Source organism: Hippopotamus amphibius, chromosome 5 (assembly GCF_030028045.1).
Source record: "Hippopotamus amphibius kiboko isolate mHipAmp2 chromosome 5, mHipAmp2.hap2, whole genome shotgun sequence".
Classification (NCBI taxonomy): Eukaryota; Metazoa; Chordata; class Mammalia; order Artiodactyla; family Hippopotamidae; genus Hippopotamus; species Hippopotamus amphibius.
The window spans coordinates 63,457,982-63,472,481 of NC_080190.1; the positions used below are offsets into that span (position 1 = coordinate 63,457,982).

General features: G+C 34.1%; 1 protein-coding gene across 5 annotated transcripts in view; it reads left to right on the forward strand.

Moving 5' to 3' along the window:
* P4HA1 (prolyl 4-hydroxylase subunit alpha 1) overlaps positions 1-14,500 on the forward strand; it is a 75,729-nt gene that overhangs the window by 32,647 nt on the left and 28,582 nt on the right. For all 5 annotated transcript variants that reach the window (XM_057737133.1, XM_057737134.1, XM_057737135.1 and 2 more), the window contains 3 exons: positions 7,761-8,000; positions 10,044-10,240; positions 12,473-12,649. In XM_057737133.1, the coding sequence (XP_057593116.1) occupies positions 7,761-8,000; positions 10,044-10,240; positions 12,473-12,649 (614 nt within the window). The remainder of the gene's footprint in view (positions 1-7,760; positions 8,001-10,043; positions 10,241-12,472; positions 12,650-14,500) is intronic.

Below are 14,500 nucleotides of genomic sequence, written 5' to 3' on the forward strand. Positions count from 1 at the left end.
ATAAGTTAGTTTCTTGGCATCTTTTTCTAGATTAGTGTGTGGAGTAGAGAGCTAGTAACTGTCAAAGTATGGACCTTCATCTTCATTTTAGTAGTACACTGATAATCAGTTAATGTCCATAAGTGACTAACAGGAGCCAAAATAAAAATAGTGAATGGAAATAGTTGTATGATTTGAATATTTGATTGTATTGGTCAAGTGCATACACCTCCATGCTAGGACTCTGCTTGGTACTAGAATCTAACAGATCATATCCTCAGACCAGAGCATGCTATGCCCTAGACAGTGAATGTCTGATCACTAGCAAAATATGCCCATGATTTATTTCCTCTTAATTTATTTCTCGTGAAGTCCTTTTCTGCTAGCATTAAAAAATAACATGTTGGGATTTACGTGGTGGCGCAGTGGTTAAGAATCCGCCTGCCAATGCAGGGGACACAGGTTTGAGCCCTGGGCCGGGAAGGATCCCACATGCTGCAGAGCAACTAAGCCCATGCGCCACAACTACTGAGCCTGTGAGCCACAACTATTGAGACCACGTGCCACACCTACTGAAGCCTGCGCGCATAGAGCCTGTGCTCCAAAACAAGAGAAGCCACCACAATGAGAAGCCTGCACACCACAACAAAGAGTAGCCCCCACTCACCACAACTAGAGAAAAGCCCATGTGTAGCAATGAAGACCCAATGTAGCCAATAAATTAATTAATTAATTAATTTAAAAAAATAGCATGTTGACACCATTGTATAGCTTATAGCTCAGTCTGGGTCTAGCCAATTTACTGCCTTGTTGAAGTATATTCAATCAAAAGTTATTAAGGAAAACAGCATTGTGTTCCTTTTTCTACCAGTTTCCCTTGTGATGTTATCAGACATATCAGACATATGTTTCTTTTGGTTAAATACCTAGAAGTGAATTCTCTGGATTGCATGGTAGGTACATATTTAATTCTTAAGAAACCGCCAAATTGTTGTACCATTTTATACTCCTGTCATCAGCATATGAGTTTCAGTACCTCCACATACTTGCAAACACTTGTGAATAAGTCTTCCAGCTATGTTCTTTGTTAAAATTGCTTTGCCTGTTCTAGATTCTTTGACTATCCATATAACTCTTAGGATCAGCTTGTCAGTTTCTACAAAAATGCCTGTAAGAATTTTTTTTTATGGTTGTTTTGAATCTTGGGGAGAATTTGGGCAGCATTGTCATTTTAACATAAAAGACAATTTTCTAATCCATGAAAATGCTATACCTCTATTTAGGTCAGCAAACTTGCTATAGGAGATAAGATATTTTGAAATTAACATTAAATCACTGTGAGCCTCACATTTATTATTTGAACGTTGGTATCAAAAGTTGGGAATTATTCTCCTTTCTTTCTCCTCTCCTTCTCCTTTTTTTTACTTCTACATCTTTTTCACTGAAAGTAAGTTTATCACAGGCTCAGTTTTTAATTTATATCCTTTGTCCTCTTCTGTTATTTAAAAATTTTAAATTGTTTAGGTTTCTATTATATTTAGAAATATGTTGACAAATGAAATGTGATAACACATTGTCCAATATACGAACATGAAATTGTAACTAGCATAGCAGGCAGTATCCATTTTGGGGTCTGACATAATACCTTTTTCATTGGATTGACATGAGAACCAAGTGAGCTAAAAGCATGTGAGAACTAAAACTGCAAAGTATTGTTATTAATGTTTTTACTTAAAAGAGGTGTCCTAATAAACTTTTTAAAAATTGAGATATAATTGACATATAACATTGTATTAGTTTGGGTGTATAAATTGACTCTGATACTATTGTGAGATGATCACCACAATATGTTTAGTTAACATCCACCATCACACATAGTTAAAAAAAAAATTGTTCTTGTGGTGAGGACTTTTAAGATCTACTCTTCCAGCAACTTTTAAATATACAGTACCGTATTATTAACTATAGTCACCATGCTATACATTACATACCCTAGACTTATATATCACATAACTGGGAGTTTGTACCTTTTGACCATCTTCACCATTTCTCTCATATTAGTTTTAGTTATGAAGAACTTTTTATATTTTTGCAAAGTCCAAACTATACTAATAAGGTCTACTGATAGAAGTCTCACATTCATTTCTGTACTCCTCAACCTGTTCCTTTCTTCTTCCTACATGTAACTACCACTTTATTAGTTTTTTTCATTTCCACTGTTTCTTTTCTTTTTTTTTTTTCTTAGATTTTTATTGTTTTTCTTTTTTTTTTTTTTTTTTTTTTTGGGCACACGGGCTTAGTTGCTCCGCGGCATGTGGGATCTTCCTGGAGCTGGGATCGAACCCATGACCTCTGCACTGGCAGGTGGATTCTTAACCACTGCGCCACCTAGGAAGCCCTTTCTTAGATTTTTAAAAAAATTTATTTTTTGGCTGCATTGGGTCTTCGCTGCTGTGCACGGGCTTTCTCTAGTTGCAGCAAGTGGGGGCTACTCTTCATTGCAGTGTGCAGGCTTCTCATTGCGGTGGCTTCCCTTGTTGCAGAGCATGGGCTCTAGATGTGCGGGCTTCAGTACTTGCGTCAGGTGGGCTCAGTAGTTGCAGTTGCAGTGTGCAGGTTCTAAAGCACAGGCTCAGTAGTTGTGGCACATGGGTTTAGTTGCTCCGCAGCACGTGGGATCTTCCTGGACCAGGGATCAAACCCATGTCCCCTGCAATGGCAGGCAAATTTTTAACCACTGCACCACCGGGGAAGTCTCCCACTGTTTCTTTTTGAAAATATAAGAAAATGTGTATGTATTCCTATTTCCTCTCAACATTAGTACAGAAAGGCAGCATGGTATAAATACTTTCTGTACTTTGGTATTTTAATTTATTGATATGCTCTAGATATTACTTCATATCCCATATAGAAATCCTCCTTTCTTTTTATAGCTGTATGTTACTCTGTTTTGTGGAATTACAATAGTTTAACTGGGCACCTTTGATGTACATCTGGTTGGTTTGCAGTCTTTTGCTGTTGTAAAAATAATACTGCCAATAACTCTGTGCATATGTTAATTTTTTTCTTTTTTGCTAAGCGATCTTTGGGATATTTTTTCTAGTAGTGATGCCACTGAATCAAGGAGTAAATGCATAGGAAATTTTGCTAATATTGTCCCAGTTTCCCACCATAGTGGTTGTATTATTTTGTATTTCTAGCAGCAATGTATGAGGGTGCCTATTTCCCCACAGCATCACAAAAAAAGTTTCAAACTTTGAGATTTTTGCCAATCTGATAGCTCACTTTTCTTTAAATGTATACCAGTTTCTTTGGTTATCTTTTTTTTTTCTTTTTCTTTGGCTTTTTTTTTTTGGTACCTCAGACTTTTCTTTTGGAATTGTTTTCTTCCTTCTTGAAACAAATTCTTAAGAAGCTCTTGCATGTACTTTGTTTGGCTTAGTATTCTGTGTGCTTCCTGGATCTGAAGTTTCATGTATTCTAATTCTAGAAAATTATCCGCCATTCTTTTTTTTTTAATAAATTTATTTGTTTGTTTATCGGCTGCACTGGGTCTTTGTTGCTGTGTGTAGGCTTTCTTTAGCTGCGGCGAGTGGGGGCTACTCTTCGTTGTGGTGTGAGGGCTTCTCGTTGTGGAGCACAGGCTCTAGGTGTGCAGGCTTCAGTAGTTGTGGCACGTGGGCTCAGTAGTTGTGGCTCATGGGCTTAGTTGCTCCATGGCATGTGGGATCTTCCTGGAGCAGGGATCAAACCTACATCCCCTGCATTGGCAGGCAGATTCCCAACCACTGCACCACCAGGGAAGCCCCCACCATTATTTCTTTAAACAGGGCCTTTTCTGCATTCTGTCATCTTCTGGCATGTTCTGTTGTGTTCTGTCTTCTTGTTTTTTCTTACTTGTCTTTTAACCAGCACTTTATTTGTATTCCTCCTCTCTGCTGTATCCTGGGTAGTTTATCCCATGGTAATTTATTCAGTTCTCTCTTCTAGGTTAATTATTCTCTTTTTTGTTGTGTCTAATTTGCTGTTTAACCTGACTAATATGTTTTTATTTCATTGATAATATTTTTAATTTCTGGAAGTTCTGGGTCTTTCCCTCACTCAAATCTGCCTGGTCTTTTTTAGGGTACCTTACATGTTTGTATTTTCTATTTTTAAAAAATTCTTTAAACATTTTAATCATAGTTGTTTTGTATTCTTAATCTGATAACACCAGCATCTGAAGACCTTGGGGGGTGTCTAATACCGGTTGTGAATAATTTCTCTGATTTTCCTTATAGTGGCTTGTTTCATCATGTGTTTTGTGATTTTAGATTGTGTGCACTTCTTCAGCTTGTGTGTGGGAATATTGCAAAACCTGAGGCGAGGGTGCATTTTGCGGAGTATAAATGTTGCTTCAGCCCATTGTCCTATGACATTACCAACCTACCACCACTTTAAGTTAAATTCTTGGCTTTAGTTTCCCAGACCATGGAGATAGCATATATTTGAAATCAAAACCTCCCTGAGGGCATAGCTGTGGAATTCTAAGGGATGTTTTTCCCCCCACCCACAGTGTAGACTGCAAAAAATAAGTCCTTTTGTTGCTTCTCTTTGCCAGCTGACAGCTTTTTTCTACTTCATTCTTTCATTCAACATGCAGTTCTTTAAGGGTCTGCTTTGTCACTTGGCATGGGTCTGTGCCTTTATCTCCTTTCTCTTTCCTTGGAGGTTAAAAATCATTTTAGGTTTCTGATCTGGTGACTGCCTCCAGAGGAGATGTAGCTTCATCCTCTGCTTAGCTCTCTAGCTTTCAAGTTCCTTTTTGATTTTGGCCCCAAGAAATTTGCTTAATTCTTGTGAACTTGGCCATAATATAAATGGATAATTGTTACATTTAATTCTGTGTTTCTAGGTAGAGTCGACCCTTGAACAACTCTGGGGTTAGAAGTGCTGACCCCCTGAAAAGTTGAAAATCTGCATGTAAATTTTTACTCTCTCAAAACTTAACTACTAATAGATTACTGTTGACCAGAAGCCTTACTGATAATTTAAACAGTTGATTAACACATATTTTGTAGTTATATATATTATATACTGTATGCTTACAATAAAGTAAGCTAGAGAAAAGAAAATGTTATTAATAAAATCATAAGGAAGAGAAAATACATTTACAGTACATATATGTAGTTATTGAAAAAAATCCACAAAAAAATGGAACTGTGCACTTCCAACCCTTGTTGTTCAGGGGTCAACTGTGCTTTATATCAGAAGCAGTTCCCTCCCACCACCCCCGAATATGTGGTCCATATGTAATTGTCTTTCTGTTGCTTAATTAACGTGATATAAACAAAAAAAACAACACAAATACTCAGGCTCTTAAAGTCTCCACTTAAGTCAGCTGATTTACTGTTTATAAAAATGCAGTGTTGGCCAGAGATGTCTTTATGCAGTCCTTCTAACAGATAGCCGTATTTTATTATGGCTGTACTCTTCTTGTTCCCAATCCCAGTGTTAGCACTGAAGCTATAAATTGCTCGATCATTTTGTGGTCACAAGTCTATGCAAAAAAAATCATCACCCTTGTTTGTTATTGGATTTTTTTCTCAGATTCTTTTAACAAATTAAGGGGAAGATACTTTTACACAAGAAAACAGGAACATAGAAAAATCATTATGGATCAAGGCAAAGAATTTATCAAAGGAATAAGAGTAGCTTGGTTTCTGCAAGACTTGGCTAATTTAGCAGTCCATATAATACTATTCTTAAAAGAACAAAAAGTCTGATTTAAGTAATATTTCTTCTTAAGAGAAAAAGATTTAGATAGAATAGAATTGGATTTTATTAATATTAATTTAATGCTATTAGTGATCTCCAGATACTATTTTATGAAAAGACTGAAGCACACAATTCCAAGAAATACAGAAAAAAATTTGTTGTGATGTAGTCATGTAGAAAATAAATGTTGGTAAGTCCTGGTATGGTGGTGTCAACTTCCTTAGTAATTCATGAGTTAAGCGAATAACAGCATCTGCATATTGGGTTACTATTCAGATAACATAGTAAAATGATGGCAGAAGATTGTTAAAAAAAAAACTTGAGATATATTTCCAGTGGAAAACATATATCTATGAATGAATATTTCCTTGATGATGTTGGTTTCAACAGACATATAATTGACTGCTTTTACACCCATTGGTTATTTAATAAAGACAATTACAGATAACTTAATTTTCTATTTTCCTTCTATGGAAAACTGTTAGAGACCCAATGACTAATTCAAAACAAAATATTTTATATCCCAAATGTTGGTTTCAATACCAAAGAAGATGGGGAAGCTAAAATTTGGATATGATTCTTACTTTTTTTAGTAGAAAACTTTCTTCAAGTTTATTTTGCTAAATAAACAGCATAATTGTGATTTTTCAAAAAAAAGCAGTTAAATGGTTATTGTCATTCAGAGTATATTTTTTACATTTTTTAATAGTTCTTTTTCTATTTTTTCCTTATTCTTATGAAAGTAATGGTAATTGTGCAATATTTGAAACAAATAATTAGTCAATAATGAGAAGGCAAGTAACCAAAATTTTAAATGGGGAAAGGATTTGCATAGACATTTTTCCGAAGATGATTACAAATGGACAATAAGCATGTGAAAAGATGCTTAACATCATCATCAGGGAAATAAAATTTAAAAACCACAATGAAATACTACTTCATACCCACAATGGCTATAATAAAAGAGGTGGACAATAAGTATTGGTGAGGATGTAGAGAAATTGGAACCCTCATATGTTGCTAGTGGGGTTGTAAAGTGCAGCCACTTTAGAAAACAGGTTGGCAATTTCTAAAAATCTTAAGCATCGAGTTGCCATAAGACCCAGCAATTCCACTGCTGCATATTTTCAAGAGTAATGAAAAAATATCTCCACACAAAAACTTGCACGTGAATGTTCACAGAAGCGTTATTCATAGAAGCCAAAAAAGTGGAAATAATCCAAATGTCCTTCAACTGATAAGCAAAATGTAGTCTATCCTTATAGTGGACTAGTATTTGGCAGTAAAAAGAGCTTTGAAAACATTATGCTGAGTGAAGGAGTCCAGTCACAGAAGACCATATGTGTGTGATTCCACTTATGTGAGATAGCCAGAATAGGCAAATCTAAAGATACAGAAAGTAGATTAGTGGTGTCTAGGGATAGGGCAGGAAAGGGGAGGTAATGGGTAGTGACTGCTTATGGTTATAGCATTTCTTTTTGGGGTGATGAAAATGTTCTAAAATTAGATTATGGTGATGGTTGTACAAGTCAGTGAATATACTAAGAACTATTGGATTCTTTAACTGGGTGAACTTTATGGTATGTAAATTATATGTCATTAACGCTTTTGAAAAGGATTACTGTAGGGGAAGGGAAGAGGGGAAGGAATCAATTGACAGGTTTATCTCTCTTCGTGTCCATTTATCCCTTGCCCAGATTGTTGGTTGAGAGATAGATATGTCTCACGTGGTAATTCCTGCTGTGTTGGAAAATTACATGCTTCAACTTAATTGATGCTTCATTTTGGTATAATGGCTTTTAATTGAAGTGTTGGGTTTTCTGGGTCCCATGTCACCTGTTAATTGTATGATCCTTGCGTTGTTCCTTTGCTTATAAATTTAGGATAATTCCTGCTTTTCCTACCTCAGAAGGTTATTATGAGGTTCAAATGAGAGTGAGATAGTACTTTGAAAGCTGTATAGTCCTAAATAAATATATAATAGTATTAAGATTCCTAAAGTGCTCTGTATTTTCTTTCCATAGGAGTAAAACACAAATCTTTTCTAACAGTTGAGGACTGTTTTGAGTTGGGCAAAGTGGCCTACACAGAAGCAGACTATTACCATACAGAACTGTGGATGGAACAAGCTCTAAGGCAGCTGGATGAAGGCGAGGTTTCTACCATTGATAAAGTCTCTGTTCTAGATTATTTGAGCTATGCGGTGTACCAGCAGGGAGACCTGGATAAGGCACTTTTGCTCACAAAGAAGCTTCTTGAACTAGGTATGTTAATTAAGCCTAATCCAAGGTTAAAGATATGTTGGGGGATATATAGATATACTAGTTATAATCATGAATGACTGTATATATTTGTCATATAGCTTTGGTATTTTTAATTTGTCATAACAAGAGCTCATCTGTCAGACATACTTTATCTTTCTGTTTATCCTCTAAATAAATGGCAACTGATTTTTTTCACCTAATAGTACTACAACAGTAGCTGTGTTTCTCTGCTCTGTACTCTTCAGGAATTTCAAAATTGGATCTAACCTAGCTAACTCAGTCAAAAATACTTATTTACCATGTTGCCATATTAAACAGTATTCTTTGAGGGAAGATTTTGGTTTATTGCACTTCATATTCAGAAATAGTGATTTGAAATGTCAGCCTAAATAAAAAGGTAAAATGAGGCAAGCTCAAAATTTTCAAAAAGATGAGTTTATTCAAATTCTTTCATAGAAATAGACTCGAAATATGTTTGATTATCGTATTCAAATGTTAGGAAAATAAGATATCTTACGAAGATTTACCACTAGTATTTTGAACAGAGATGTAGTGTTTCTCTAAGTATAATCCAGGGGCCACATGCATCAGAATTACTTGGATACTTATTAGAAATGAAAATTCCTTGATCTCTACCCCAGACCTACAAACTCAGAATCTCTGGTGGTACAGTTGTGTGCTAAAAAAATTCATGTGGCCTTTGGTATATAATGAAGCTTTAAAACTTAAAAAAAATTCTTTTTATGAATAGGTAAATATGTTTATGTTAGGCAAGTCAAACAGTTCAAAAGGATTGGCCATCTGAAAATAAACTTTTTTTTTTTTTTTTTTTTTTTTTTTTTTGTGGCACACGGGCTTAGTTGCTCCGCGGTATATGGGATCTTCCTGGAGCAGGGATCGAACCCGTGTCCCCTGCATTGACAGGCAGATTCTCAACCACTGCGCCACCTAGGAAGCCCTGAAAATAAACTCTTGATAATTGGGTTATTTCTTAGTTGAGTGAAATAATAATTTGAGATATTAATTCAATTACCCTTTTTTCCCCAGTATTTTTTAGTGATCTTTTTTTCCTCCGGACTTAAAAAATACTTTATTCATTGTAGAAAAAATTTTAAGGTAGAAAAAGATATAGAAGAGTCATCCATAAGCCATTCACCCAGAGATAGCTACCAATTATTGTTTCCTTGTGGTACCCATCCCCCCCCCGCTATTCCCCTTTCTTTTACAAAATTAGACTCATACTGTGTATATCACAACATATATTATGAGCAGTTTCTCGAAGACAATTATTTTATATATCTAAGGCTAGATTTTTTAAACACTTCAATTAATGTCACAAGTGAAGTTTCTGTGTACTATTCTTTTTTCATTTGTGTGTGTGTGGTTGTTTGGATCTTTTTCTCCAGGATGGGTGGAGTAGTCCTTTCCTTTACTAAAAGATAGCTAAAAATTATGACTAGCAATTCTGAGGAAGTTAGTGGATTCTGGCTTATTTGAAAATTATATTTTTAGTTTCTCTTTTCTGTCTCAGAGTTTTGGGACTGAAATCCACTCAGCCCTCAGAAGTAGGCTGTGTTCTGCATTTATAATGTGTCTGTGGTAAAGGTTGCTTTTGAACTGTATACCCTGTCTTCCCCATGGTCATTATATTTCAGTTTTAGAAAAATCTTTTCCATTGCTTAAAATAAGCATAATAAGTAATATTTTGAACTTCATTTGACATCAGATTGATCATAGTTCCTTTGGCTGATTGGTAACATCTCACATGGAACATTCTCAAAGTAAAAGCAGTAGTTGCTACTTTGAAATAAATGGCTGATTGCATTTCCAGAACTCTTTTATAGGGTGACTGAATGTCTTGATTTGCTTGGGGCAGTACTGGTTTACACCTATTGTTTTGATATAATAATTTTCATTGGTGCCTCCGTTCGTTCTCAAAAGCATATTGGTTTGGAAGGTAAATCATATGTTCCTCCACTTGTATATTATTATATTCTGATGCTTGAACAGCTGTAAACTTGGACGTGCTTTCTTTTCTAATAGATCCTGAACATCAGAGAGCTAATGGTAACTTAAAATATTTTGAGTATATAATGGCTAAAGAAAAAGATGCCAATAAGTCTGCTTCAGATGACCAATCTGATCAGAAAACCACACAGAAGAAAAAAGGGGTTCCTGTGGATTACCTGCCAGAGAGACAGAAGTACGAAATGCTGTGCCGTGGGGAGGGTATCAAAATGGTAAAGTGGAAAAGCCAATTGTGTGTGTGTGAATGTGCATGTGTGTGTGTTTCTACATAGTTCTGGAGAGATTTCAGAATTCTTTTATTTTCAAGCTTTTGTGATAAAAATCAGAACTATTGATAAAGTATTACAGTGTGCTACATCACTTTATTGTAGGTGTCACACTTAATATGCTCCAACTCTTAGTAGTTTTAAAATAAAACTTGTGAATCATAAACCATTACATGCTTTTTTAGTAACTGTTACACTTTTCATAGATTAAAAGAGGCTTTTTAAGTAAGTGAAGGATCAGATAATTTAAAGGAAGTGATAAAGTTTTTTCTTACATCTTGATGCAAAAGAGATTACAGTAGTCTTAAATAGAAATAATATACCATTCTAACCCATCCTATGAAACAATGGATTTATCTATACAGTGATCTCTTGTGGTTTTGATCCTTCCTAGTCAACCTTGACAAGATTGTCTGGTGAAATGTTCTAGTCTACTTAAGAAATATTAAAAATGCACAAAGACTTTACACAGATTTTGGCTTTAAGATTTATTCTTTAAAATACTAAATGTGTCTATAAATATCCCTTTATTTATTGTATATCTGTATTTATGTATTTATACTAAGATTACCAGTGCTTCAGGATACTAATAGGTAATAGGCCCAAAATTATGAAGTTCAAGCCTAGGGAACATAGGTTTTTGTTCAGCCTTAGGACTTTTCACGTCCTTCTTATGGATAGGATATATTTTGTTTCCCAACATTAATTGATCATGGAACCCTTTTTTAAGGAATATCATGTAGTACTAGTGTTCAGTTGAATGCGGGTTTATGTAGAAAGAGTGAATTTTTGAAGTAAGTACTTTTAAGTGAAAACATTTGAATGGTGTTAATATTTTCTCTACTACTGATAAACTCAAGCTGGGTTTTACATTTTGATACTGATGACTTCTTGGTAGTTGATGACTTACTGTTGACAGCCTAACCTCTAACAGCAAATAAGCAGATCATATCTATGTTGACACTTACCTATGTTGAGAAGTTTCTGGATTCCCAGAAGAACATGTTTAATTTTGCTTTGGGAGCTAATGAGTAAATAGAAATTAGACTCATGAAACATTTTTTTAAAATTTCACATCTAAATATTTTAGTGTGTATCTTTTAAAGATAAGGACTCTTAAAAAGTAACCACAGTACCGTTATCACAGTATTTATAGTAGTTCCATAAAATCATCAAATATCTGGTCAGTGTTCACATTTCCAGTAGTAAGCAGGTATTTTTTATTGCCCTTAGAAACTCTTAAAGACAGCAAAATAGAATTATAGATATAAAACAGAAGCCTGTTAACTTGCCAGTTTGTTGATGTGACACATACATGTCAACTCTGTCCAAGATCAAAGGAGCATCCTTTTTCTCAGAATTGTTAAATTCATCTCATCATCATATGAAAGTCTTATTTGATATAAAAACCTTGGATTTGATTCTGGGTAAAGTACAAGAATAAACATGAATCATTTGTTTTTATATAATTAATAATTAAAACCAAAACTAATATTATTCCTACTTCATAATATGAAATACTTGTTTAATCAAGAGAAGAATCAGCAGTGGAATAACTTATTTAGTTAAAATAATACATAGATGATTGAAAGGAACATATATTTGTTTTGTTGACCACTCTGTCTTTAATACCTGCTAGTAGAAGCACCTGGATTCTTTGTTTAATAACTTATTTTCTCTTTTTCAGAGCTATCCATTTTCATCTTTACTTAAAAAAAAAACCCTTAAATTTTTTTTAAAATTGGGAGGTATTTGGGAAAACCTGGTTAGGTTTTGTTTTGTTTTCTTTCAGAAACTTTCTGGGTGCTTTCCAGTTACTTTGTGAAGTTTGGAGCAGTGCTGGTCATTCATTCCGTATTGCTATAAATATTTTATTATTTTTTTCATATTTACAATGCCTTAACTTTATTTTGATGAGAGAAGGGGTTAAAGAGAAACCTCACTTTAAAAAATTTAAGGCCTATGATCTCTTCCAGAAAATAATCATTAATAAAACTTTTAAAATCCTAAAGGTCCTGTTTGATGCAGAGTATTCGCAGAGTACTGTTCCTTTTGTGTGTTCTTCCTCAGATACTCTGTGTATACACCAGCATGATTATTGTTTCTTATCTTCATAGGAACAAGCATTAAAAATATTATTACTCTAATATATTTATCATTTTTTAACTTTATGTTTAGACTCCTCGGAGACAGAAAAAACTATTTTGCCGCTACCATGATGGAAACCGGAATCCTAAATTTATTCTGGCTCCAGCCAAACAGGAGGATGAGTGGGACAAGCCTCGTATTATCCGCTTCCATGATATTATTTCTGATGCAGAAATTGAAATTGTTAAAGATCTAGCGAAACCAAGGGTAAATAATTTTTTTCTTTTTTTTCTCCTCAATTTACTCTACTGGTGTTTCAAGTTTGCCTTTGAAAAATTATAAAAATGATAATTGACGTGGCAATAAGCCCATAGATAGTTTTGGATATTGTTGTTACAAAGGAATGGAATTAACTAAGTTCTATTTATACCAGTTGTTCTCTGTTATCAACACAAATAACATACCTTGCAACTGGGTTTTAAGCACTTATTTATGAAGATCATAGATGAGATTTTTATTCACACTTGACAAATTTGTGTTTCAGCATCTTCCTGAAAAAGTTTTCTGTGTACTTTGGAGCCCTTTAATCTCAGTGACTAATGAAAGACCAACTTTTTATATCTTCTGTAGTTTTATCTGAAATAATACTCGAAGTATTTTTATTCCTGTTTAGGTACATTATTACTAGAAGGATACAATTGGGCACAGACATCTTGCTAATCTGAAATAATGACATCATAGTTTTCTGACTTCAACCCACATCATTTATCTTAATAAGAAAAACAATTTATTGTAAACACAATCCTATAAAACTTAGTGTTTAGCATAGAAATTCTTCTTATGTGAGAAAGACTGCCCTTTATGCTCTTGCCTTTTTCCCCATCAGCTTGTTTTTAAAATCTGTTTGGTCTTATTGATAGTAAAATATAAACTGCCATCATTTTCATAAAGAGATTATTAAATAAATAGTAGGAATATTTTTGTTCCCTTATTACATAGGAGTTGGCAAATTTATCTATAAAAGTCCAAGTAGTAAATATTTTTTAGGTTTTGCAGGCTATACAGCCTGTTATAACTACTCACCTCTGTTGTTGCAGTGCAAAAGCAGGTGTAGGAAATACGTAAATAAATGTTGCTATAGTCCAATAAAACTTTATTTCTGAAAGCGGGTGGCTGGATGAATTTGGCCCACGGACCATAGTTTGCTGTTCCTTGTTATTTATCATAAAAGTTGAGTTGTCTGGATATCTGTACTGCAGAATAAACTTGAAGTCAGAATTGTTGTTATTGTTGTTAAGTTTGACTATTTTTCCAAATGGGTACTTTTTGTTTTTTTCCTAAAGATTACATTTAAAATGGAAAAGACTGATCTAATATGTATGGGTGTTGTCCAAGGGATCTCTTATAAATCTCTTAAGCAGAATGCTACTTATAATCACATCATATTCTGTCATTCTCTTTTGGATTTCATTATTTGTAGTCAGTAAACCAGAAGTACCTTGGTAGAATATTTGTTAGAAATTCATTTCAGCTTGGAGATGAAGTCTTATATCTCTGGGTTTGGAGGCCTCAGTCTTCAGAGGGGATGCCTCAGTTGGATTATTTCATCAGGAAATTCAATGGCAGTAAAACTTTTATACTCTTGTTAACCTCTGAATCATCCTTCATTTTTAAAAAAAGTTTAAAATCATTATCTTGGCTTTCATATCTTTCTGTTTTTTAACATTTATGAGTTCTTTTCATCTGTCTTTGTGCTCAGTCCAAGATTATTTCACTGTTTATGTGAAATATATGAGCGAATATCTTGAAGGAAGAAAAGATTGACCTTGAAACAAATTTTGAACAACATTACCTTTGCAAACATTTCCATCACTGAAAAAAATTAAAACAAAAAGTTTGGAATGGATTATTAACTGCAAATAGCCATTCTTATAACTAGAAATTAGACTTCAAATTTTAGAGATTTCTTTTCCTCACTTCACATCCTCTATCTGTTGAAAGAAATTTAATTTCCAGTCTCTTTTGTTTGTGTATCCTCCTTTCATGCAAACAAAAACAAAAAATTTTAAATAACTTTTAAAAATATAAAAAATTTAAAAATCAGCTGGCTCTCAACGC